The sequence below is a fragment of the Rhinoraja longicauda genome, chromosome 1 (assembly GCF_053455715.1).
Source record: "Rhinoraja longicauda isolate Sanriku21f chromosome 1, sRhiLon1.1, whole genome shotgun sequence".
Lineage (NCBI taxonomy): Eukaryota > Metazoa > Chordata > Chondrichthyes > Rajiformes > Arhynchobatidae > Rhinoraja > Rhinoraja longicauda.
The window spans coordinates 2,146,173-2,171,075 of record NC_135953.1 but is presented as its reverse complement, the minus strand read 5'-3'; the positions used below and the strand labels follow the sequence as shown (position 1 = coordinate 2,171,075).

The 24,903-nt window shown below is 48.8% G+C and overlaps 2 protein-coding genes across 3 annotated transcripts in view; one reads left to right on the top strand and one right to left on the bottom strand.

The window, feature by feature from the left end:
* Positions 1–24,903, bottom strand: part of LOC144595331 (retinol dehydrogenase 11-like) — a 379,579-nt gene that overhangs the window by 18,225 nt on the left and 336,451 nt on the right. The window contains exon 1 of one of the 2 annotated variants that reach the window (XM_078402758.1): positions 2,097–2,348. The exons of the other annotated variant lie outside the window; for it this stretch is intronic. Coding sequence (XP_078258884.1) covers positions 2,097–2,274 — 178 coding nt within the window. The 5' untranslated portion in view covers positions 2,275–2,348. Of the gene's footprint in view, positions 1–2,096; positions 2,349–24,903 lie in introns of those variants that run through there. 2 annotated transcript variants of the gene reach the window in all.
* Positions 1–24,903, top strand: part of LOC144595043 (interferon-induced very large GTPase 1-like) — a 271,628-nt gene that overhangs the window by 158,458 nt on the left and 88,267 nt on the right. The window lies entirely within an intron of this gene.

Here is a 24,903-nt window from a genome sequence, read left to right as displayed (position 1 = left end):
CCATGATAAGGTTAGTCTGTGGATCACACAGCTGCCAACATTTATTCTTAAGGCACACAGGGTCATGAATCGTCTGGGCAGGTGTGGTAACTGCACCAGCCGCATCCAGCACAGTCTCAGCATAAACAAACAGTCTCGCCCGACGGATTGCTTCCAAACCTGCTAGATTGAAGAGAATGGATGCTTGTACGTGGGGAGTCTTGTCGTGGTCTGCAGCAGCAATGAATACATCGTAATCCTCCTCGAAGGTGCGCCAACATTCACCGATGTTGCCATCGAAGACAAGTGGATCGGGCTTCCGAAAAGATTCAGCCATGGTTTGAGATGTCAAAAGTCTTGAGTAAACAAATGGTGGTGACTCAAAAAGCTAAATTACGGCCACTTCTGACACCATGTTTGTGGGTGGGTTCATTCAGAGGCACTCCGGCGTATATAAGTCCTTTATTAGCAGATCATTGGCAGTACAGATGCTGGCTACCGTTACCTCTAGCCCTCAGGATAGACTCAATAGACAATAGGTGTAGGAGGAGGCCATTTGGCTCTTCGAGCCAGCACCGCCATTCAATGTGATCATGGCTTATCATTCTCAATCAGTACCCTGTTCCTGCCTTCTCCCCATAACCCCTGACTTTGCTATCCTTAAGAGCTCTAGCTCTCTTTTGAATGCATTCAGAGAATTGGCCTCCACTGCCTTCTGAGGCAGAGAATTCCACAGATTCACAACTCTGACTGAAAACGTTTTTCCTCATCTCAGTTCTAAATGGCCTACCCCTTATTCTTAAACTGTGGCCCCTTGTTCTGGACTCCCCCAACATTGGGAACATGTTTCCTGCCTCTAACGCGTCCAACCCCTTAATAATCTTATACGTTTCGATAAGATCCCCTCTCATCCTTCTAAATTCCAGTGTATACTAGCCTAGTCGCTCCAGTCTTTCGACATATGACAGTCCCACCATTCCGGAAATTAACCTAGTAAACCTACGCTGCACGCCCTCAATAGCAAGAATATCCTTCCTCAAATTTGGAGACCAAAACTGCACACAGTACTCCAGGTGCAGTCTCCTTAGGGCCCTGTACAACTGCAGAAGGATCTCTTTGCTCCTATACTCAACTCCCCTCTTAACTAACACCAGGATAACGCAGTACAAAACCCGGCTTGGATTCTGGACCGGATGCACAACAGTAAAACCAGACATGGATCTACACGGACCACCCCCTGAGTGAAAAGGTTATCCCCGAGTTCCCTTTTAAATTTCTTCCCTCTCACGTTAAGCCTGTGCCCTCTAGTATTAGAATCCTCTACCCTGGGGAAGAGACTGTGAGTGTTCACTTTATCCATGTCCCTCATGATCTTGTACACCTCAATGTCACCCCTCAGCCTCCCCCGCTCCAAAGAACAAAGTCCCAGCCTATGCAGCCTCTCCCTGCAGCTCAAGCCCACAAACCCAGGGAACAGCACTTTGATGGTGTCACTCGTTCACCAATTCCTCCAGCACTTTGTGCATCACTCCAGATTTTGAGGGGACTTGGGCGGGGAGGTCTAGAGATGTCCTCTCGAGTGAGAGAGTCAGTGGAGGGGACAGATGACAGGTGGACATTTAAAGCAGCTGTGTACTGGCTGGGTCACCTCTTCCCCATTGCGGACATTGGACTTTGTCCCTGGACTGTTACGCTCTGGAGCTGAGAACTCATCCTGCACTCCACATTCTAACACAAGCCTGCAAGCCCAGTTAACGTTACACATACTTTACACATTCAGCCTGGAAACAGGCCCTTCGGCCCACTGAGTCCATGATGACCAGCAATCACTCCATACACTAGCACTATCCTACACACCAGGGACAATTTTGTAACTTGACATCAGGGTCTCTGGCGCTGTAAGGCAGCAGCTCTACCACCGCATTACTGTGCCGACATTGTGGTGAATCTCTCCTGCACCCTTTCCAACCTAATGCCTGTACAGGGGCGACCAGAACTGCACGCTGCACCCCAAACACAGAGCTGCTGATGGGCCACCTCTGTGATGAATGCACACAGTACCAGGGTGTATGTTTGAGCCCAGCCTTGTACTCCCACCTTCTCCCCGCCGCCCCTACCTGTGTTTGCTCCTGTGACCATGGCCGTCTTGCCACTCAGATCCACGGGACAATCTGCTGGCCGCCAACGCCCTCTCCTCTGGGACCTGAGCACCAGGAAGAGGAGCAGGCAGACGAGGGGCCAGAGGGGGTGGGAGGCGAGGGAGAGGAGGGGGGAGAGCAGCTGAGACAGCTCCATGGTCCCAATATGAGACGAGATCAGACTCTGACTGTCAGCACTGGGAGAAATGTCCACAACACTCTGGTCTCACTGGTAACCAGCATTGCTGGCATACCTCTGATGCAACTCTTCATTGGCTAAAACTGAGATAAGTGTGGGACGAGATCAGACTCTGACTGTCAGCAGCCAGAGTTGGCTATAATCCAGGATGAGTCGACTCTTAAAGGGACAGCGTCAGAGGCTCCCAACCAAGGGGTTCCTGCTCTCAAATCCCCCCCCCGGGGGCCTGAGCTCCAGGGAGAGGGTGGGCATGCTGCAACGCTATTCTCTAGACTACAGATAAAACCTTGGAGCGCAGGAGGATGAGGGGTGATCTTGTGATCTTGCAGAGGTGCAAAAAATCATGAGAGGAATAGATGGCCTTTTACCCAGAGTAGGGGAATCAAGAATCAAAGGACATAGGTTTCAGAGGGGATAGATTTGATGGAAACTGAGAGGTAGCTTTTGCGCACAGAGGGTGGTGGGTGTATGGAACGAGTTGCCAGAGGTAGTTGAGGCAGGGACTATAACAACATTTAAATGACACTAAGACGGATATGTGGGTGTGGGATGTTTACAGGGCAATGGTCCAAACACAGACAAATGGAAGAAGCAAGGATGGGCCATGTGGGTCAGCATGGAAGAGCTGGGTGGAAGGGCCTGTTTCTGTGCAGTGTCACTCTGACCATATTCTGCATTCTGGTATTTCTCCATTTGCACAACCTGCTTATGACCTAATTATATTTGTGGAGAACATGTCTTAACTGGACAGCACACAAGCAAATCCTTTTGCTGTTATCTTGGTACATGTGACAAAAATAAACCAATACCAATACTCTTTCTTACTTAATGAGCCAGCAGCATTCTCTCTCTCTCCCCCCGCTCCTGTTCTCTCTCCATCTCCCCTCTCTCTCTCTTTATCTCCCTCTCTCCCACTCCCCTCTCTCTCCCTCCACCCCTCTCTCCAACTCCCCTCTCTTCCTCCTCTCGTTCTCTCCATCTCTCTCTCACTCTCTCACCTGGTTCAACAGATAAGGGTGAATTAATTTTCAGTTGTCTCTCTGATGTAAGTGCAAAGCTGCCAAGCTTCACAAAGAACTCAAATTAACAAAACATTCCCACATTCTAGGTCAGATGGAGACAGAAGGAACTGCAGATGCTGGAAACGTGAGCAAAACACAATGTGCTGGAGGAACTGTGTGCGTCCTCAGTGGAAAGTCATAGCCTTACAGCATGAAAACAGGCCCAACTTGCCCACACCGGCCAACATGCCCCATCTACTCTAGTCCCACCTGCCCACACCGGCCAACATGTCCCAGCTATAGTCCCACCCGCCCACACCGACCAACATGTCTCGTCTACACTAGTCCCACCTGCCCACACCGACCAACATATCCCATCTACACTAGTCCCACCTGCCCACACCGACCAACATGTCCCATCTACACTAGTCCCACCTGCCCACACCGACCAACATGCCCAATCTACACGTCCCACCCGCCCACACCGACCAACATGCCCATCAACACTAGTCCCACCCACCCACAACAACCAACATGCCCATCAACACTAGTCCCACCTGCCCACACCGACCAACATATCCCATCTACACTAGTCCCACCTGCCCACACCGACCAACATGTCCCATCTACACTAGTCCCACCTGCCCACACCGACCAACATGCCCAATCTACACGTCCCACCTGCCCACACTTACCAACATGCCCCATCTACACTAGTCCCACCTGCCCACACCGACCAACATGCCCCATCTACACTAGTCTCACCTGCCCACACCGACCAACATGCCCCATCTACACTAGTCCCACCTGCCCACACTGACCAACATGTCCCATGACTCTTTTAAGGAGCAACAGAAGATAACTAAAAAGGCAATACAGGGAGAAAAGATGAGGTACGAGGGTAAGCTAGCCAATAATATAAAGGCGGATAGTAAAAGCTTTTTTAGGTATGTGAAGTGGAAAAAAATAGTCAAGGCAAATGTGGGTTGCTTGAAGACAGAAGCAGGGGAATTTATTATGGGGAACAAGGAAACTGTTCCCGTTGAACCTGTAGCGACCATAGAAAGTGGTCCTAGTTGTCGAACCCTCAGATTGGCCAGCAAGGTCACGTGTGGGTGCGACCGTAGGGATTGGTCCAGAGAGCGACACCGCTGATTGGACAGCGTGGTCATGTGCGCTTTTGGCGCCCGAAAAGAGTCAGTTGGGAGACGTCTTCGAAGAGAACAGTTAGTTTTAATGGTTGTCTGTAATCTTGTTAAGAAAACTTTGTAATCGAATATTGCTGTCGCAATAAACTTCTTCAACAAAGAACAAGTTTCCAGACTCGCCATATTGGTGACCCCGACGTGATCCAGCCGATCACTTACCATGAGTGAATCAAACGCCTCGTTGTTGGTTCCTGTGCCCAGCACACCGGAGCTAAGCGCGGTCAGCGTTCACCTTCCGTCGTTTTGGATACATCAACCACAATCTTGCTTGGTCCATACCGAAGCCCAGTTTCACTTAAGAAACATCTCAGCAGACGCAACAAGGTATTACTATCTCGTCAGCGCTCTACCGCCGGAGACGACCGCGCGGGTGATGCGGTTCATCGTCAATCCTCCGGCAGAAAACAAGTACGAGGCCATGAAGGCACTGTTGTTACGGACCTTCGGGTTCAGCAGGCAGGACCGAGCTAAGCGTCTTATGCACCTATCGGATCTCGGAGATCGGCTGCCGTCCGTTCTCATGGCTGAAATGTTAACGCTAGCAGGTGAACATACGGATTGCCTCATGTTCGAGCAGGCATTCCGAGAGAAGCTTCCCGAAGATGTCAAACTTATGCTCATGGATTGTTCTTTTAAGGACCCCGTGGCATATGCAGAAAATGCTGATGCGCTCATGGCGTCCAAATCGATAGAAAGAGGTTCGATCAACAAGGTCTCGACATCAGCGGCCGCGCCACAGCGTCATCAAGATGACGCCGCGTCTCCCGCCATTTCTCCAAAAGCCCGCCAGAAGGATCCGCACAAGCGCGGCTGGTGCTATTACCATCTACGATGGGGTGGAGAATCCCGCAACTGCCGCTCACCTTGTACCTTCTCGGGAAATGCCTCGGCCGATCGTACATAGAGGCAGTTGCGATTGGCCAGAACCGACGCCTCTACGTCCGAGACCGATTCACGGACACAGAATTTTTGGTTGACACGGGAGCCATTGTCAGTATCGTACCGCCGACCGACCTTGAGACCAGATCGGGTAAGACAGGTCCTACCCTCATCGCGGTTAACGGCAGCCCCATCCGCACGTATGGTACGCGGAAAATGTCCCTGGTTTTAGGCCTCCGCACGTATGAATGGCCATTCATTATAGCAGACGTCAGCCAGGCGATCCTAGACGCAGATTTCCTCTGGGCCTTTTCACTGGTCCCCGACGTCCGCGGTAACGACCTCCAACCCTCCGCCAGCAACGATGAGCCCGCCGCTCCGACAACCGCCACCCCGCCCAGCCCGACTGTCCAGGCCGTCGTCGCGGCCCCCGACTCGTATGCTGAGGTCCTGCCGGAGTTTCCAGAGCTGCTCATCCAGCGTTTCGACGCCCCTTCGGCCAAGCACGGCGTGGTCCACCACATCCGCACCGAGGGCCCCCCCGTTTTCGCTCGGGCCCGGAGACTACCGCCCGACAAGCTGGTGGTGGCGCGGGCGGAATTTAGGAAGATGGAGGAAATGGGCATTGTCCGTCAGTCCGACAGCCCGTGGGCCTCGCCGTTGCATATGGTCTCCAAAGCATCTGGGGGGTGGAGACCATGTGGAGATTATCGGCGTCTCAACGCTGTCACCACGGCTGATCGCTACCCCATACCGCACCTCCAGGACTTCTCGTCTGGGCTGGAAGGTGCGGTGGTGTTCTCCAAGATCAATTTGGTGCGGTGATACCACCAGATTCCTGTGCGGCCGCAGGACATACCAAAAACTGCCATGATCACTCCATTCGGGTTGTTCGAATGGTTGCGCATGCCTTTCAGTTTAAAGAACGCGGCACAGGCTTTCCAGCGACTGATGGACCGTGTGGGTTGGGATTTGCCTTTTGTGTTTATTTATTTAGACGATATCCTGGTCGCCAGCCCCTCAGTGCAGGAACACCGGGCCCACTAGCGGGCCGTATTCGAGCGGCTCCAGGCACACGGGCTCATCATCCAACCCTCCAAGTGTCAATTCGGCCTCCCTTCTCTCGATTTCTTAGGGCACAGAATCACCCCTGCCGGCGCCACCCCTTTGCCCGAGAAGGTGGAGGCTATCCGGGCATTTCCGCGGCCCACCACAGTGAAAGGTCTGCAAGAGTTCGTAGGCATGGTTAACTTCTACCATAGGTTCGTCCCGGCAGCAGCGCGGGTCATGCGCCCGCTCTTCCAGTGCCTTGCGGGTAAACCTGTAGAGTTGATATGGTCCCCGGCCATGGAGTCGGCCTTTGCAGCAGCTAAGGCGGCTTTGGCAGACGCCACCATGTTGGTCCACCCGAGCGCCTTCGCCCCCATGGCCCTGACGGTTGATGCCTCTGACGTGGCGGTGGGTGGGGTTTTGGAGCAGCAGGTCGGTGGCCTTTGGCAGCCCTTGGCGTTTTTCAGCCGGCAATTGAGTTCGGCTGAGCTGAAATATAGCGCCTTTGACCGAGAGCTTCTGGCTCTCTATTTAGCTGTTCGTCATTTCAGGTATTTCCTTGAAGGCCGCCCGTTTGTGGCCTTTACGGACCATAAACCATTAACTCTTGCTTTTTCCAAATTGACTGACCCATGGTCGGCCCGCCAGCAGCGGCACCTGACTGCCATCTCAGAGTTTACCACCGATGTCCGTCATGTCGCTGGTAAGCTTAATGCCGTTGCTGACGCCCTGTCTCGGCCTGCTTTTTCCCCCATTTCAGCGGTGGACTGCGAGGTGGATCCCCAGGAGCTTGTGGAGGCACAGCTTCTGGCGGATACCGCCTCGGTATACCAGTCCACCACTTCGGGGTTGAAGTTGGCTCAGGTGGCCTGCGGGCCAGAGGGCACAAAAGTCTGGTGTGATGTTTCCCTTCCCCGTCCCAGGCCGGTAGTGCCGCCCTCCCTTCAGCGCCGGGTTTTCGATGCCATTCACGGGCTGGCACACCCGTCCATCCGCTCCACCTCTGCTTTAGTAGCCGCTCGGTTTGTGTGGCATGGCCTGCGTAAACAGGTAGCTTTTTGGGCCCGTTCCTGCGTTCCCTGCCAGACTGCTAAAGTCCAACGCCATGTCCAGCCCCCGGTACAGGAGTTTGAGGTCCCAGCGGTCCGTTTTTTCCATATTCACGTGGATTTAGTCAGACCCTTGCCTTCCTCCCGGGGCTACACCCATCTGCTCACGGTGGTGGATCGGTTCACCCGGTGGCCAGAGGCTTTCCCATTGTCAGATACCTCTGCTGCCTCTTGTGCCAGGATCTTGGCCCTCCATTGGGTGGCACGTTTCGGGGTTCCGGCTGTTATTACCACCGACAGGGGGCCACAGTTCACTTCGACCCTCTGGGCCACGCTAGCAGAGCTGTACGGTTCCCGGTTGCAACACACCACAGCGTACCACCCCCAGGCAAATGGGCTTGTGGAGAGGTTCCACCGACAACTCAAGGCGGCCCTCAGTGCGAGGCTTGAAGGCCCGGACTGGGTAGACCAACTTCCCTGGGTCCTTCTGGGCATCCGGACCGCTCCTAAGCAGGATCTCGGTGCTTCATCCGCGGAGCTAGTATATGGCTCGCCACTTCGAGTACCCGGGGATTTGCTTCCGGACTCCTCCGGCCAGCTGCCTCCAGTTCAGTCAGTCTTAGCATCTCTCCGGGCACGCGTGGGTTCCCTGGCCCCGGTTTCGACTTCACGTCATGGGTGTCCCATGGTACACGAACCGCCTGCCCTGAAGGACTGTGAGTTTGTATTTCTGCATAAGGATGCCATCGTTCCCCATTGCAGAGGGTCTATGAAGGGCCGTTCCGGGTTTTGCGTAAGGGGACGGTCACCTTCACCTTAGACGTTGGCGGCAGGAGTGACCTCATCTCGGTGTCCAGGCTTAAACCTGCGCACTTGGATCCGGACTGCCCGGTCCTGGTCGGCCAATCACCTCGGCGAGGCCGGCCTCCTGCAGTTCCGCTCAGTCCAGGACCCCCCCGCTCCGGTAGTTCAACCAGGTCCGGAATCCCCTGTTCCTGTGGTTCAGGCTGCCCCTCTCCTTACTCGTTCTTGTCGCGAAATCCGGCTCCCTGCTAGGTTCCGTACCTTGGGTTCTGGGGTGGGTCATGTTGCGACCATAGAAAGTGGTCCTAGTTGTCGAACCCTCGGATTGGCCAGCAAGTTCACGTGTGGGTGCGACCGTAGGGATTGGTCCAGAGAGCGACACCGCTGATTGGACAGCGTGGTCATGTGCGCTTTTGGCGCCCGAAAAGAGTCAGTTGGGAGACGTCTTCGAAGAGAACAGTTAGTTTTAATGGTTGTCTGTAATCTTGTTAAGAAAACTTTGTAATCGAATATTGCTGTCGCAATAAACTTCTTCAACAAAGAACAAGTTTCCAGACTCGCCATAATACCTTCGATTTGTACCAGCATCTGCAGTTATTTTCCTACACAACCAGTGATCGATGTTCAGAACTGGCATCTTGCAGTGAGGGGTAAGGATGGCAAAGGAAAAGGAAGTGCATGCAAGATTAAAGGGGATGGAATCAGACTGTGGAATTCTTTGCCACAGAAGGCAGTGGAGGCCCAGTCAATGGATATATTTAAGGCAGAGATAAATAGATTCTTGATTAGTACAGGTGTCAGAGATGATGGGGAGAAGGCAGGAGAATGGGGTTAGGAAGGATAGATAGATAACATTCACAAGTTATGGGAGTAGAATTGGGCCCTTCGGCCCATTGAGTCTACTCCACCATTCAATCATGGCTGATGTCTGCCACATAATCCCATTAAGAACAAGAAGGCAGATTATTATCTGAATGGTGTCAGATTAGGAAAAGGGGAGGTGCATCAAGACCTGGGTGTCTTTGTACATTAGTCACTGAAAGTTGGCATGCAGGTACAGCAGGCAGTGAAGAAAGCTAATGGCATGTTGGCCTTCATTGTGAGAGGATTTGAGTTTCGGAGCAAGGAGGTCCAGCTGCAGTTGTCCAACTACAGTTATCTCCTGTGAGACCGCACCTGGAGTATTGTGTGCAGTTTTGGTCTCCTAATTTGAGGAAGGACATTCTTGCTATTGAGAGAGTGCACTGTAGGCACACCAGGTTAATTCCCGGGATGGCGGGACTGACATGATGAAAGAATGGGTCGACTGGGCTTGTATTCACTGGAATTTAGAAGGGTGAGAGGGGATCTTATAGAAACATATAAAATTCTTCTGGGACTGGACAGGCTAAATGCAGGAAACATGTTCCCAGTGTTGAGAGAGTCCAGGACTAGGAGTCACAGTTTAAGAATATGGGGTAGGTCATTTAGATGAGCAAAAACATTTTCACCGAGAGACAATAGACAATTGACAATAGGTAGAGGAGTAGGCCATTCGGCCCGGCCCTTCAAGCCACCACCACCATTCAATGTGATCATGGCTGATCATTCTCAATCAGTACCTCGTTCCTGCCTTCTCCCCATACCCCCTGACTCCGCTATCCTTAAGAGCTCTATCTAGCTCTCTCCTGAAAGCATTCAGTGAACAGAGAGTTGAGAATCTGTGGAATTCTCTGCCACAGAAGGCAGTGGATGCTAATTCACGTTAGATTTAGTTCAGGGCTAACGGAATCAAGGGATCTGGGGAAAAAGCAGGAACGGGGTACTGCTTTTGAATGATTAGCCATGATCATGTTGAATGGCGGTGCTGGATCAAAGGGCCGAATGGCCTACTCCTGCACCTATTTTCTATGTTTCTCTTAGTAAGAAAATCAATCGAAAACAAGGGCAGATCACATTTTAACCATTTCTGAGTCATTTAAGGGTAATTTTCAGAATCTACCTTGAACTTCCCAACTAAAGTCCCCCTTGCCTCCCTGATTCAATTTTCACATCAAAGACCAACATTTGAACTACTTCCCCAAATGCAATGCTCCTTTGGAAGGATTGCTGGGAACTTGAACCATGCTGTGCTGGGGATGCCTGTAATGCAGGTGCAACAGGGCATTAATCCTGCAGTGCTCACTGGACATTAATCCTGTAGCAATGAGCATCTGCAGAAGATTGCAAGGGTCCTTGTCATGGATCATCCCGAATGACTTAAGGGCCTGTCCCACTTAGGCGATTTTTTAGGCGACTGCCGGCGACTGTCAAAGTCGGAGCAGATTGCCGAAATTTTCTTTTACCCGACGACAATGTCCACGACAATGCTGAGTCAGGTCGAGATTACACCGTCTTCAGAAACATCGCAAAATTCCCACGCTGTCAATGCTTCTCCGGCATCCTAATTTTTCCTGAAGTCACTGACAAGTCGGTAAGTACTTGAGAGTTTTGAACTATAACATCTTGTATGGGTTACTTAAAAACCAAGCTTCATGGTAACAAGGAATAAACTGGATTGACTTCCAGTTTACTAATGGCAGTATTAAGAAATTTAATTTTAAAAGTGGTTAAATGGATTTTTGTGAAAAGTGTGTGGGCATTCTTTGAAAATGTACGGGAGATGCATATCTGGTTTCTGGGTTGCATATCAGGGTTGGGAGCCTACTTTAAATGTGATCGCTGATGGCCATAAACATCGTGAAAATTCCCACGCTTACCTGACCGTCAAACTGACACCTCCAATCTACCTGTCAAATGGCCTGACGGTAAATAAATTGGTTAAACACAAGTATTTTATGGTATCTTGAAATGACTTTATTTATTTTAATATTATGTGCTTCTAAATGCATCTAAGAGAACCTAGCAAACCTGGGGACAGCATTCGACAGTGCTCGCAATAAGCAACGACACCTGGCGACAAGCCAGCTGTCGCCGAGAAATTTCACTCCGGATTATTTCTCAGCGACCCGCTGAGATCCACTACGATTCTTGGAAGACTCCTCATGATCATGCCTGCGACATCCCGGCGAACTGTCGGCGACAGCCTAGTCACCGGCAATCGCCTTAAAATCGCCTAAGTGGGATAGGCCCTTTAGGATTTTGGACTTTGGACACTTTTTTTTATTTCTTCCTGGGAAACAGTGCAAAAATATGGTGCCTGAATTTGTGGGTTGTGCAAAAGAATTTCACTGTGCTGTGCACACGTAACAATAAAGAACCATTGAATTATTGATGAAATAAGGAACTGCAGATGCTGGTTTACACTGAATATAGACACAAAATGCTGGAGTAACTCAGTGGGACAGGCAGCATCTCTGGAGATAAGGAATGGGTGACATTTTGGGTCTAGACAGAAGGGTTTTTGTTTTTTATATATTTTTATTTTGAATAAAGTTTAAATGACTTCAAATGAACTGAAACAGTACATGAACGTTTCATTCTAAGAAACATCCCTGTAATATCAACAAATATTAATATTTGTTAACACTTCTGTATTTCAGATCCATTACCACAGTTCAATGTGATGGAGGTGGATTTGCGCAATTGAAATGTTTCAGGATCCAGGTAACAAAGGATACAACGTAAGGAAATTGTGAAAATGTCAACAGCTCCAGTTCCAGATCACTTTTGTTGGTAAATTGCCAGTCATTTTCTACATTTGATAATCACCATGAGGATCGTTAATAAATAGATAGTTATGGTTATCAGTAAAGCAACTGACGTAGTCATTAATACATAGACTATGTAATCAATAAAGATGGCCAAATAAATCAATAAATTATAACATTAATCACCAAAAGTAAAATCACATTTGAAGATTTTGAAGAGATGGAATGAATGAAGGAACCAATACTGATGGTATTCTCAGGTTCTTGAGCACCATTTACAAAATTTCCAATAGCTCCCATCTGGAGCTCAATGGGGGTCCTGCTATCATCCTGACCTCAGGCCAAGTGTATCAATGGTTACACAAAACATGTACTGACCAATTTGCAATGACACAAACATTTTATCAGAGTAAATTAATCTCGATGTTTCATCCTTATACTATTTGTCTCGTGAACATGAGGGCTTGGTATCTAGAAAGCTCAGTCACCCAGTGAATTCTCCTGCCTTTGAATGAAGGGTTAAACAGACTGTGAGCTGAAATGGAGTTGCCAGCCAGTGCAGACAGGAGACTCAAATATGCAGAGGGGAGCAAGAGTTCATAGAGTCATAGAGTGATACAGTGCGGAAATAGGCCTTTCGGCTCAACTTGCCCACATTGGCCAACAATGTCCAAGCTACACTAGTCCCACTTGCATGCGATTGGTCTATAACCCTCCAAACCTGTCCTATCCATGTACCTGTCTGTTTCTTAAACGATGGGATAGTCCCAGCTTCAACTACCTCCTCTGGCAGCATGTTCCATACACCCACCACTCTTTGTGTGAAAAGGTTACCCATCGGATTCCTATTAAATCTTTTCCCCTTCACCTTGAACCAATGTCCTCTGGTCCTCGATTCCCCTACTCTGGGCAAAAGATTCTGTACATCTACCCAATCTATTCCTCTCATGAATTTGTACACCTCTATAAGAGCTCCCCTCATCCTCCTGCGCTCCATGGAATAGAGACCCAGGCTACTCAACCTCTCCCTATAGATCACACCCTCTAGTCCTGGCAACATCCTCGTAAATCTTTTCTGAACCCTTTCAAGCTTGACAATATCTTTCCTATAACACGGTGCCCAGAACTGAATACAATATTCTAAATGCAGTCTCACCAATGACTTATACAACTGCAACATGACTCCTAGCTTCTATACTCAATATTCTGACTGATGAAGGCCAAAGTGCCAAGAGCCTTTTTGACCACCTTGTCTACCTGTGATTCAACCTTCAAGGAACTATGCATCTGTACTCCTAGATCTCTCTGCTCTACTACACTACCAAGAGGCCTACCATTTACTATGTTGGTCCTGCCCTTGTTTGATGTCCCAAAATGCAACACCTCGCACTTCTCTGTTTTAAATTCAATTAACCATTCCTCCGCCCACCTGGCCAAACGGTCCAGATCCGGCTGCAAACGTTCACAGTTAGCATGCAGGTACAGCAGGCAGTGAAGAAAGCTAATGGCATGTTGAGCTTCATAACAAGAGGAGTTGAGTATAGGAGCAAATAGGTCCTTCTGCAGTTGTACAGGGCCCTAGTGAGACCACACCTGGAGTATTGTGTGCAGTTTTGGTCTCCAAATTTGAGGAAGGACATTCTTTCTATTGAAGGCGTACAGCGTAGGTTCACGAGGTTAATTCCCGGGATGGCGGGACTGTCATATGTTGAAAGAATGGAGCGGCTGGGCTTGTATACGCTGGAATTTAGAAGGATGAGAGGGAATCTTATTGAAACATATACGATTATTAAGGGATTGGACACGCTACAGGCAGGAAACATGTTCCCGACGTTGGGGGAGTCCAGAACTGTTTAAAAATAAGGGGTAGGCCATTGAGAATGAAGATGAAGAAGACCTTTTGCACCCAGAGAGTTATGAATCTGTGGAATTTTCTGCCTCAGAAGGCAGTGGAGGCCAATTCCCTGGATGCTATCAAGAGAGTTAGATAGAGCTCTTAATGATAGCGGAGTCAAGGGATATGGGGAGAAGGCAGGAACGGGGTACTGATTGTGGATGATCACAGTGAATGGTGGTGCTGGCGCAAAGGGCCGAAAGACTCTGTGCATTCACCCTGTCTATTCCCCTCATGATTTTATACACCTCTACAAGATCATCCGTCATCCTCCTGCGCTCCAAAGAATATTTCCATTAGTTCTATTCTACGAATGCCATTGTTTTCATGCCTGTTGTGTACACAGGAGCAAAGGAAGTAAAACTGTAATTGCTAAAAACATCCATTTCAAAATTTAGGTCAAATATCTCCCAAATTGACTTCAAGGCTTTTATGTTTAATCCCCTCTTCATATACACCAAAATGATTTCAAAGATGAAAGTATGTTTTTGATTATTCTGCATAGAATATTTGTATCATGAATTGTCTTACAGACAAACCTCATTTCAGAATATTGTTGGTACACCAGGCATGTAATAAACGTTCGACAAAAAGTGCTGGAGAAACTCAGCGTCAGGCCGCATCTCTGGAGAAAAAGGATCGGTGACATTTCGGGTCGGGACGCTTCTTCGGAATGAATGTAGGGGAGGGGGGGGGGGGGGGGATCTAGAGGCGAGAAAAGACCAGGACAAATCTGGGTGACCAGGACAGATGACCTCAGGCAGGGTGGTTCCCTGGTAGGCCAATTGTTGGATAGGGAAAGTGGGATCTCAAAACAGACTCATTGTTGCAAATTGTAGATCTGGTTAAACCGGACCAAGCCTAAGTGTCAGCCCCTCCTGAACGTGCAGCCCTCCACTCACTCCGCAACAACCCGGACTTAATCATTAAACCCGCTGACAAGGGAGGGGCTGTGGTAGTCTGGCGTGCTGACCTCTACCGCACCGAGACCAGACGACAACTATCAGACACCTCTTCCTACCTATCCCTGGACCATGACCCCACCGATAAACACCAGACCTTTATCAGCAGCACCATCACTGACCTCATCATCTCCGGCGATCTGCCCCCCAGTGCCTCCAATCTCATAGTTCCCCAGCCCCGCACGGCCCGATTCTACCTCCTACCCAAAATCCACAAACATAACTGTCCCGGCAGACCCATTGTCTCTGCCTGCTCATGTCCCATCGAACTTATCTCTACCTACCTCGACTCCATCCTATCCCCCCTGGTTAAATCCCTCCCCACCTACGTCCAAGACACCTCACACGCTCTCCATCTCCTTGATAACTTCCGGTTCCCAGGCCCCCACTCCCTCATCTTCACCATGGATGTCCAGTCACTCTACACTTCCATCCCCCACAAGGATGGTCTCGAAACCCTCCCTTTCTTCCTTGGCCGTAGAACCAGCCAATCCCCATCGACCAACACTCTCCTCCGCCTAGCAGAGCTGGTTCTTACCCTCAACAACTTCTCCTTTGACTCCTCCCACTTCCTCCAAACCAGAGGCGTAGCTATGGGCACTCGCATGGGCCCTAGCTACGCCTGCCTCTTTGTCGGGTACGTCGAACAATCCCTGTTCCAGACGTACACTGGCCCCATCCCCGAACTCTACCTCCGCTACATCAACGACTGCATTGGTGCTACCTCTTGCACCCATGCAGAACTCACTGACTTCATACACTTCACCTCCAATTTCCATCCTGCCCTTAAATATACCTGGACTATCTCTGACATCTCCCTCCCGTTTCTGGACCTCACCATCTCCATCACAGGAGACAGACTAGTGACGGACATTTACTATAAACCCACTGACTCGCACAGCTATCTGGACTACACTTCATCCCACCCGGTCCCCTGCAAAAAGTCTATCCCCTCCTCCCAATACTCCCGCAACATAAATTCATTGACTGCCAGTAAATTCTCCGAGGCTCTCACAGCTGCCCCCAACATCTGCACTATTGAGGCCTCTCCCCCCCATCTCAGCACTGAGGATCTCGCCTCTTTATTTAATATCACTTGCTCTTCCATCCTGGATTCTATCGCTCCCCTTAAAATGAAAAAGCCTAAGCCCAAAGGTCGGCCGTGGCTCAATGACTCCACCAAAGCCCTAAGAAGGGAGTGCAGAAAATCAGAAAGGAGGTGGAAATGTGACAAGCTTCAAATTTCCTTCGAAATTCTGAGAAACAATCTTCTCAAATACCAGGAAGCAGTAAAGTCTGCTAGAGCACAATACTTCTCCGACCTTATTTCCAAAAACTCTCATAACTCCAAGGTCCTATTTAGAACAATTACCTCTGTCATATGTCCCGCCCCCAGTACCAGCTTAGTTGGGTCCCCTGCTAAGTGCGAAGAATTCGCTAAATTTTTCACCAACAAAGTTGAGAATATTAGAATGAACATTTCCCCTCCCACCCGTGACCTAGCTGTCTCACTAGTCTGTTCATCTAAATTGGACTGCTTCCAACCCGTCACTCTATCCTCCCTTGCAAAGCTTGTCTCCGCTATGAAACCTGCAACCTGCCCCCTTGATCCTGCCCCCACTGCCCTTCTGAAGGATGTCATTGCAATAGCCGGTCCCAGCATCCTCTCTATTATCAACAGTTCTCTGGCCACTGGCACTGTTCCAACCAGTTTCAAGCACGCGGTGGTCCAGCCCCTACTGAAAAAACCTAACCTAGACCCCACCTTGCCTAGCAAATACAGACCCATTTCCAAACTGCCATTCCTGTCCAAAGTCCTTGAAATGGCAATTCTAAACCAATTAGTGCCCTACCTGCACCAAAACACCATCCTGGAAAGTTTCCATTCAGGTTTCAGAGCCCACCACAGCACAGAGTTGTTGAAGGTACACAACGACCTGCTTCTCGCCATCGACACCGGCGACTGTGCAATCCTGCTCCTTTTCGACCTCAGCGCAGCGTTCGATACAGTGGACCACACCATCCTTATTGACCGTCTCCGGTATGCGGTTGGCATTGATGGCACTGCCCTGAGCTGGTTCGCTTCGTACCTCAAAGATAGGAGTTTCGCCATCAACATAGGCAGTTATTCCTCTGCTCCAGCTAGCCTCTCCTGCGGAGTTCCACAAGGCTCCATCCTAGGCCCCATTCTCTTCTCTCTATACATGCTCCCCCTTGGCCAAATCATTCAAAGGCACGGCATTTCTTTCCACTGCTATGCCGATGACACTCAGCTTTACCTCCCCCTGAAACCCAACAACCAGTCAAATTTAAACAGCCTCTCACACTGCCTTGAGGACATAAAATGTTGGATGGCACAGAACTTCCTCCAATTAAATGAGAGCAAGTCTGAGGTCATCCTATTTGGCCCCCCCGACTCCATCAAATCGATAACAGGCAGTCTTGGAAGTCTATCCTGCCTAGTCAAACCGCATGTCAAAAACCTCGGCATGATATTTGACTCTGCATTAAAAATTGATAAGCAAGTCAACGCTGTGGTAAAAGCCAGCTTCTTCCAACTTCGTACAATAGCTAAAATCAAACCTTTCCTCCAATTCGACGACACAGAAAAAATCATTCACGCTTTCATTTCCTCCCGCCTAGACTACTGCAACTCCCTATACACTGGGATCAGCCAATCTTCCCTGTCCCGCCTGCAACTGGTCCAAAACGCCGCAGCGAGACTCCTGATGGGTACCCGTAAAAGGGACCACATCACTCCGATTCTGGCCTCTCTCCACTGGCTCCCTGTACGGTACAGAATCAACTTCAAGCTCCTCATATTCACGTATAAAGCCCTAAATGGACACTCCCCCCCCTACATCAAAAATCTTCTAACCCCCCTCTCTAACTCCAGGTCCCTCAGGTCGGCCGACTTGGGGCTACTCACTATCCCGCGGTCTAGGCTTAAGCTCAGGGGTGACCGCGCTTTTGCGGTTGCAGCTCCTAGACTGTGGAACAGCATCCCTCTCCCCATCAGAACTGCCCCCTCCATCGACTCCTTTAAGTCCAGGCTCAAAACCTATTTCTACTCCCTAGCGTTTGAGGCTCATTGAGGAGGCGCTGTGAACTGTTTGCGTGCTACTGTATGTTTCAGTTTTTTTCCCATTGGAACCTAATCAGCACTTTGGTCAATGTGGGTTGTTTTTAAATGTGCTATACAAATAAAATTGACTTGACTTGACTTGACTCCCAATTCCTCCGTCTACGCCGCATCTGCGCCCGGGATGAGGTGTTTCACACTAGGGCTTCTGAGATGTCCTCGTTCTTCAGAAAACGGGGCTTCCCCTCCTCCATTATAGATGAGGCTCTCACTAGGGTCTCTTCTACATCCCGCAGCTCCGCTCTTGGTCCCCCTCCCCCCACTCGCAACAAGGACAGGATCCCCCTCGTTCTCACCTTCCACCCCACCAGCTAGCGGATCCAACATATCATCCACCAACATTTCTGCACCTACAACGGGACCCCACCACTGGCCATATCTTCCCATCCCCTCCCCTCTCCGCGTTCGGCAGAGACCGTTCCTTCCGTAACTCCCTGGCCCACTCGTCCCTTCCTACCCAAACCACCCCATCCCCGGGCACTTTCCCCTGCAACCGCACGAGATGCAACACCTGTCCCTTTACCTCCCCCTCAACTCCATCCAAGGACCCAAACAGTCTTTCCAGGTGAGACAAAGGATCACCTGCACCTCCTCCAACCTCATCTATTGCATCCGCTGCTCTGGATGCCAACTTATTTACATTGGCGAAATCAAGCGCAGGCTCGCCGATCGCTTCGCTGAACACCTGCGCTCGGTCCGCATTAACAAAACTGATCTCCCGGTGGCCGAGCACTTTAACTCCCTCTCCCATTCCCAGTCTGACCTTTCTGTCATGGGCCTCCTCCAGTGCCATAGTGAGGCCCACCGGAAATTGGAGGAACAGCACCTCATATTTCACCTGGGCAGTTTGCAGCCCGGTGGTATGAACGTCGACTTCTCCAACTTTAGATAGCTCCTCTGTCCCTCCCGTCCCCTCCTCATTCCCAGATCTCCCTCTATCTTCCTGTCTCCACCTATATCCTTCCTTTGTCCCGCCCCCCTGACATCAGTCTGAAGAAGGGTCTCGACCCGAAACGTCACCCTTTCCTTCTCTCCCGAGATGCTGCCTGACCTGCTGAGTTACTCCAGCATTTTGTGAATAAATATCCAACTCAGTATCATGTACCTGCCTTCTAAAAGTGGGTGGTTTTGCAGATAGTGAAGATAGTTGGCCTTCATCAGTCTGAGTATTGAGTATTGACATTTGGCGGTCATGTTGCAGTTGTACAAGACGTTGGTGAGACCACATTTAGAGTGTTCAGTTCTGGGCACTGTTATAGGAAAGATGCTCAGGAATAATTGCTGCTCCTTTCACTGCTGGCGTCTCCCTGATACTCACTGCTGTGGGAGCGAGCATAGGAGGAGCTGGTGTTGCCACTAACTTGACAGCTGGTATCACTGAATATGTTAAACGGTCAAAGAAGCAGAAAAGGGTAGATGAGATCATCAGACAATATAAAAATGATCGGAAAGAAATATCAGCACACTTGAAGGACATCGACAGTGATCTCCAGTTCCTGAGTCATCTTGGTGAGGAGGAAAATACAGAATGTGATTATAATGAAAGCACAACAAGGGATTGTCAAGGGAACAGCAAAGTAAACCAAGTCCCCAGTAAACACAGGGAGAAATATTTGCCCAAAGTTAAAGATAGATTATATTTACAATGGGACAGGAAGGAAAGGAATATATTCAACAAATACAGGAATGCAGTTAAAGCTGGATTACAATCTGGTTCCATCAGCATGAAAACATGTAAAGTGACAGCATCAATCATGGGCAAACAAGTCTTAAGCAAATCTCCTGGCCTTAGCAAACTAGCTGAGAAATTGACAACTCTAAGTCACAATGTTCAAAGAACAAAGTATGCCCTGGAAACTGGAAAAGTGAAACAACTGCTTTTTGGAACTCCTCTAGCTTTGTCCAAAACTACAAGAGCTGTTTCTGGAGTTGCGGGAGCACTCTTCACCGTGGGGGATATCTACTCTATAACTAAGGATTCCATTGATCTGAGCAAAGGAAGTAAAACTGAAGTAGCTAAAAATATTCGAGATGAAGCTCAGAACATAGAGGACGCATTAAACCTGTATGAGGACATATGTCAGTTTCTAAAAAGGTTCTTGAGAGAGACTGGGACATTGAATAATGAAGTCCAGGGGCTTGAACAGAAAAAGGATGAAAATTGTTTCTTCATTTCCAGTGGCATTGGACTTAGATCATAGAATACTACAGCAAGGGATCAAGACATTGGGCCCACAATGTCTGTGCCAAACATGATGCCAAGGTAAACTAATTCTCATCTGTCATCATGCAATTCATACTCCCCCATTCCCTACATATAAATGTGCCTGTCCAAAAACCTCTTAAACACCACTATCCTATCAGCTTCACCGCCAACCATGGCAGAGAATTCTAGGCATCTATCACCCTCTGAGTAAAATAACATTCCCCACTTGTCTCCTTTAAACTCCCTCCCCCCCCCCCCCTTCCCCTCTCCCCCACATTAAAGCTATGACCTCTCAACATTGACATTTCAACCTGGGATAAAGTTCCAACTGGAATCTCTCTCCAAGTACTTTCTTTGTCGTTATACCTTTGTCCCACCCGTCATTCCTTCTTATCCCCACTCCCATTGGGCAGAAGATAAGTTCATAAGTCAGAGGAGAAGAATTAAGCCATTTGGCCCATCAAGTCTACTCCACAATTCATTCATCTATATTTCCCTCTCAACCAATTTTCCTGCCTTCTCCCCATAACCCTTGACACCCTTACTAATCAAGAATCTGTCAATCTCCACCTTAAAAATACCCAATGACTTGGCCTCCACAGCCGTTTGAGACAACTGACTTCCACAGATTCACCACCCTGTGACTAAAGAAATTCCTTTTCATCTTCTTTCTAAAGGTGTGTCCTTTTATTCTGTGGCGATGTCCTCTGCACTCTCCCATTCATGGAAACATCCACTCCACATCCACTCTATTCAGGCCTTTCACTCTACGGTAAGTTTCAATGAGGATCCCCCTCATCCTTCTAAACTCCAGAGTTCGAACTCTTATCATAGATTATTCCAATCAACCGTGGAATCATTCTCGTAAACCTCTTCTGGACTCCCTCCAATACCAGCACATCCTTCCTCAGATAAGGGACCCAAAACCTCTAACAATACTGAAAATAGGGTCTGACCACTGCCTTATAAAGCCTCAGCATTATATCCCTGTTCCTTCCACCAGCCTCACAATTCATTTCTCGTCTCTCCACATCTGATACCCTTTTGTCTTTTCACTCCGGTCCTTTTGTCACTTGTTCAACAAGGGAAAGAGGGGGGATGGACAAATCATAGCTGGCAACATTTGACCAAGTTCCCAGATGGGAGTTGTCCATCTACTGCCATCTGGAAGGTCTCAGGACCTCCGTTTCTTCCTTGAACAGAGACTCAACCAATTCTCCTCTCCCCTGTCTAACAGAACTTGTCCTCACTCCCAACAACTTCTCTTTCCATTCCTCTCACTTTCTCCAAGTTAAAGGTGTAGTCATGGGTACTTGTATGAACCCAACTATCTGTCTTTTTGTTGCTACATTGAACAATATTTGTTCCAGGCGTATATCTGCACCATCCCCAACTCTTTCTCTGCTACATCCAAGACAGGTACATGGATAGGACAGGTTTGGAGGCATATGGAGCAAACGCAGGCAGGTGGGACTAGTGTAGCTGGGACATGTTGGCTGTTGTGGGCGAGTTGGGCCGAAGGGCCTGTTTCCGGGCTGTATCACTCTGTGACTCTGACATCGACAACTGCCTCCTGCAACCGTGCAGAACTCATGGGCTTCATTAACTTCACCACTAACTTCCACCCTGCCCTCAAATTCACCTGGACTATCGTTGACCCCTTTCCCCTTACTTGATCTCTCTGTCTCCATCACAGGGGACAGACTATCATTGACTGCAAACCTACCAACACCCGGTTAACTGGACTGTACATCAACCCACCCTGCCTCTTGCAAAGATGCTATCCCCAACTCTCCATGTCTCAGTCTCCACCACACCTGCACCCAAGATGGAGCTTTCCGTATTAGGACATCCAAAATGTAACACCTGTCCTTCTCCCTCCCCCCTTTGACTCCATCCAGGAACCTCAACAATGGGGTCCAGGTGAGACAGAGGTTCACGTGCACCTCCTCTAACCTCATCTACTGCATCCTGTGTTCCCAATGTTGTCTCTTGTTCACTGGCGAAACCAAGCATAGACTTGGCAACCGCTTGGCCAAAAACTTGTGCTTGGCCCGCCAAGGCCCACTGGATCTCCCGGTTGCTATCCAGTTTAGCTCCCCATCCCCAACTGACCTCTGTCCTTGGCCTCCTCCATTGACAGAGTGAGGCCACACGTTAACTGGAGAAACAGCACCTCATATTCTACTTGGGTAGCTTACCACCCAACAGTATGAACACTGAATTCTCCAATTTAAGGTAACTTCTCTAAGCACCTCCCTTCCCCCCCACCCCTCCACCAGCAGCCCCCCCCCCACATAGTTTCCCCCCCCACCCACTCCCTTGCCCTGAACCCTTGCTGATCCTGCACCGGTTTCTTCCACTTCCCCACCCCTTCCACCAAATGTCCTTCAATTAGATTCACAGATTGCAGTTATGTGTTTCTTTTGAGCTTACACCTTTAGTTTTTAGTTTTGTTTATTGTCAAGTCTACCGAGGTACAGTAAAAAACATTTTTTTGCATGGTATCCAGTCAGCAGAAAGACTAGACCTGATTACTATCGAGTCGTCCACAGTGTATAGATAGTGGATAAAAAGGAATAATGTTTGGTGCAGATAGTCCGCGGGTCTCCAATGAGGTGGATATCAAAGAGGTCCTTCTGCAGTTGTACAGGGCCCTAGTGAGACCGCACCTGGAGTACTGTGTGCAGTTTTGGTCTCCAAATTTGAGGAAGGATATTCTTGCTATTGAGGGCTTGCAGCGTAGGTTTACTAGGTTAATTCCCGGAATGGCGGGACTGTCATATGTTGAAAGACTGGAGTGACTAGGCTTGTATACACTGGAATTTAGAAGGATGAGAGGAGATCTTATCTAAACGTATAAGATTATTAAGGGGTTGGAAATGTTAGAGGCAGGAAACATGTTCCCAATGTTGGGGGAGTCCAGAACAAGGGGCCACAGTTTAAGAATAAGGGGTAGGCCATTTAGAAGTGAGATGAGGAATAACTTTTTCAGTCTGCGAGTTGTGAATCTGTGGAATTCTCTGCCTCAGAAGGCAGTGGAGGCCAATTCTCTGAATGCATTCAAGAGAGAGCTAGATAGAGCTCTTAAGGATAGCGGAGTCAGGGGGTATGGGGAGAAGGCAGGAACGGGGTACTGATTGACAATGATCAGCCATGATCATATTGAATGGCGGTGCTGGCTCGAAGGGCCGAATGGCCTCCTCCTGCACCTATTGTCTATTGGATGGTAGCTCATCTATCTGCTTCAATGTCAGATAAAACCCTTACCTGAGGCTGTGATTTGTCTGGCCCCCTCTTCTCACATCTAGTTTTCTTTTCCACTCCCCCTACAATCAGTCTGAAGAAGGGCCCAGACACAAAACATCACCTATCCATGTTCTCCAGAGATGCTGCCTGACCCACTGAGTTACTCCAGCACTCTGTGTTTACATTTGGACCGATTTGCATTGTTTTCTCTGGACCATCAGAGGTTGAAGGGAGACTTGGTTAAGTGTGTGAAATTAAGAGAGGCATAGATAAAGTCAATATTCAGAACCCTTTTCACAGAATGGAAATATCAAATTTTAGAAGCCATAGTTTTAAGGGGAGAGGGACAAAGTTTAAAGTAGATGTGCTGGGCATGTTTTTGTTACACAGAGCAGTGGTGAATGCCTGGAATGTGCTGATACTGGAGGCAGATACGACAGTGGCATTTAAGAAAGTTTTTGATGGGCACATAGTTACACTGCCTGTTACTGAGGTGTGATCACCTCACTGTAACTTTTTTAGATTACAATCTTTATCCTCAGTCTATGGTATGCTTGCTTTCACAGGTCTGTACATGGGTATAAGAGTCAGGAAATCATCATGCAGCTTTATTGAACTTTGCTTAGGTCCCGTTTGGAGTATTGCCTGCAGTTCTGGTCATCTCATTGCAGGCAGAGGCTTTGGAAAGGGTTCAGAGAGGTTTTTCCAGAATGATGCTTGGATTGGAAGGTTTCAGCTACAGGCAGCAGTTACTTGCTAGTTGCTAGTCTTTCAACTATGTCTCAGTGATTGCAAATTACCATATTCTCACATGCTGATCAGTGCTAAGTTCATCTGCTTTACTGGTCAGAATCTTTGCAAGAAAACAGATGCAATTTGATGCAAAGGGCCTGCTTAGAGTCATACAGCACGGTCACAGACTCTTCAGCCCAATATGTCCATACTGACCACGATACCGACCATCTAAGCTGGTCCTATTTTCTCATGTTTGGTCCAAAACCCTTTGAACCTTGCCTATCCATGCACCTGGGTGTGCTCTGTTTTACTGAGAGCTTCAGTGCTTTCAGTTTCACCCGACCCCAACCACATCCTTTGCTTTTCACAGAAACCACGTGACTGATAGAATCATAGAGCTAAACAGCATCAAAACAAGCCCTTCGCCCAACTTGTCCATGCTCACCAGGTTACTGAGTTAGTAACTTGGTCCCTGTCCCTCCAAACCTTTCCAATCTATTTACTTGTCCAAATATTTTTAAACATTGTCATTTTACCTGTCAGAGAAGCTAGTAGAGGCAGGTAAAATAACAATGTTTTAAGATATTTAGACAGGGTAGATTGATAGGAAAGTTTGGAGAGACTGGACCAGGCACGGGCTTCTGGGACGAACTCAGTTTGTAACTTGGTCCGCATGGACGATTTGGGCTGAAGTGCTTGTTTCCATGCTGTACAGATATTACAACATTGAAAAGCTGTGTGAGAATGTTACCCCTTTAAATCTTCCCCCTCTTACTTAA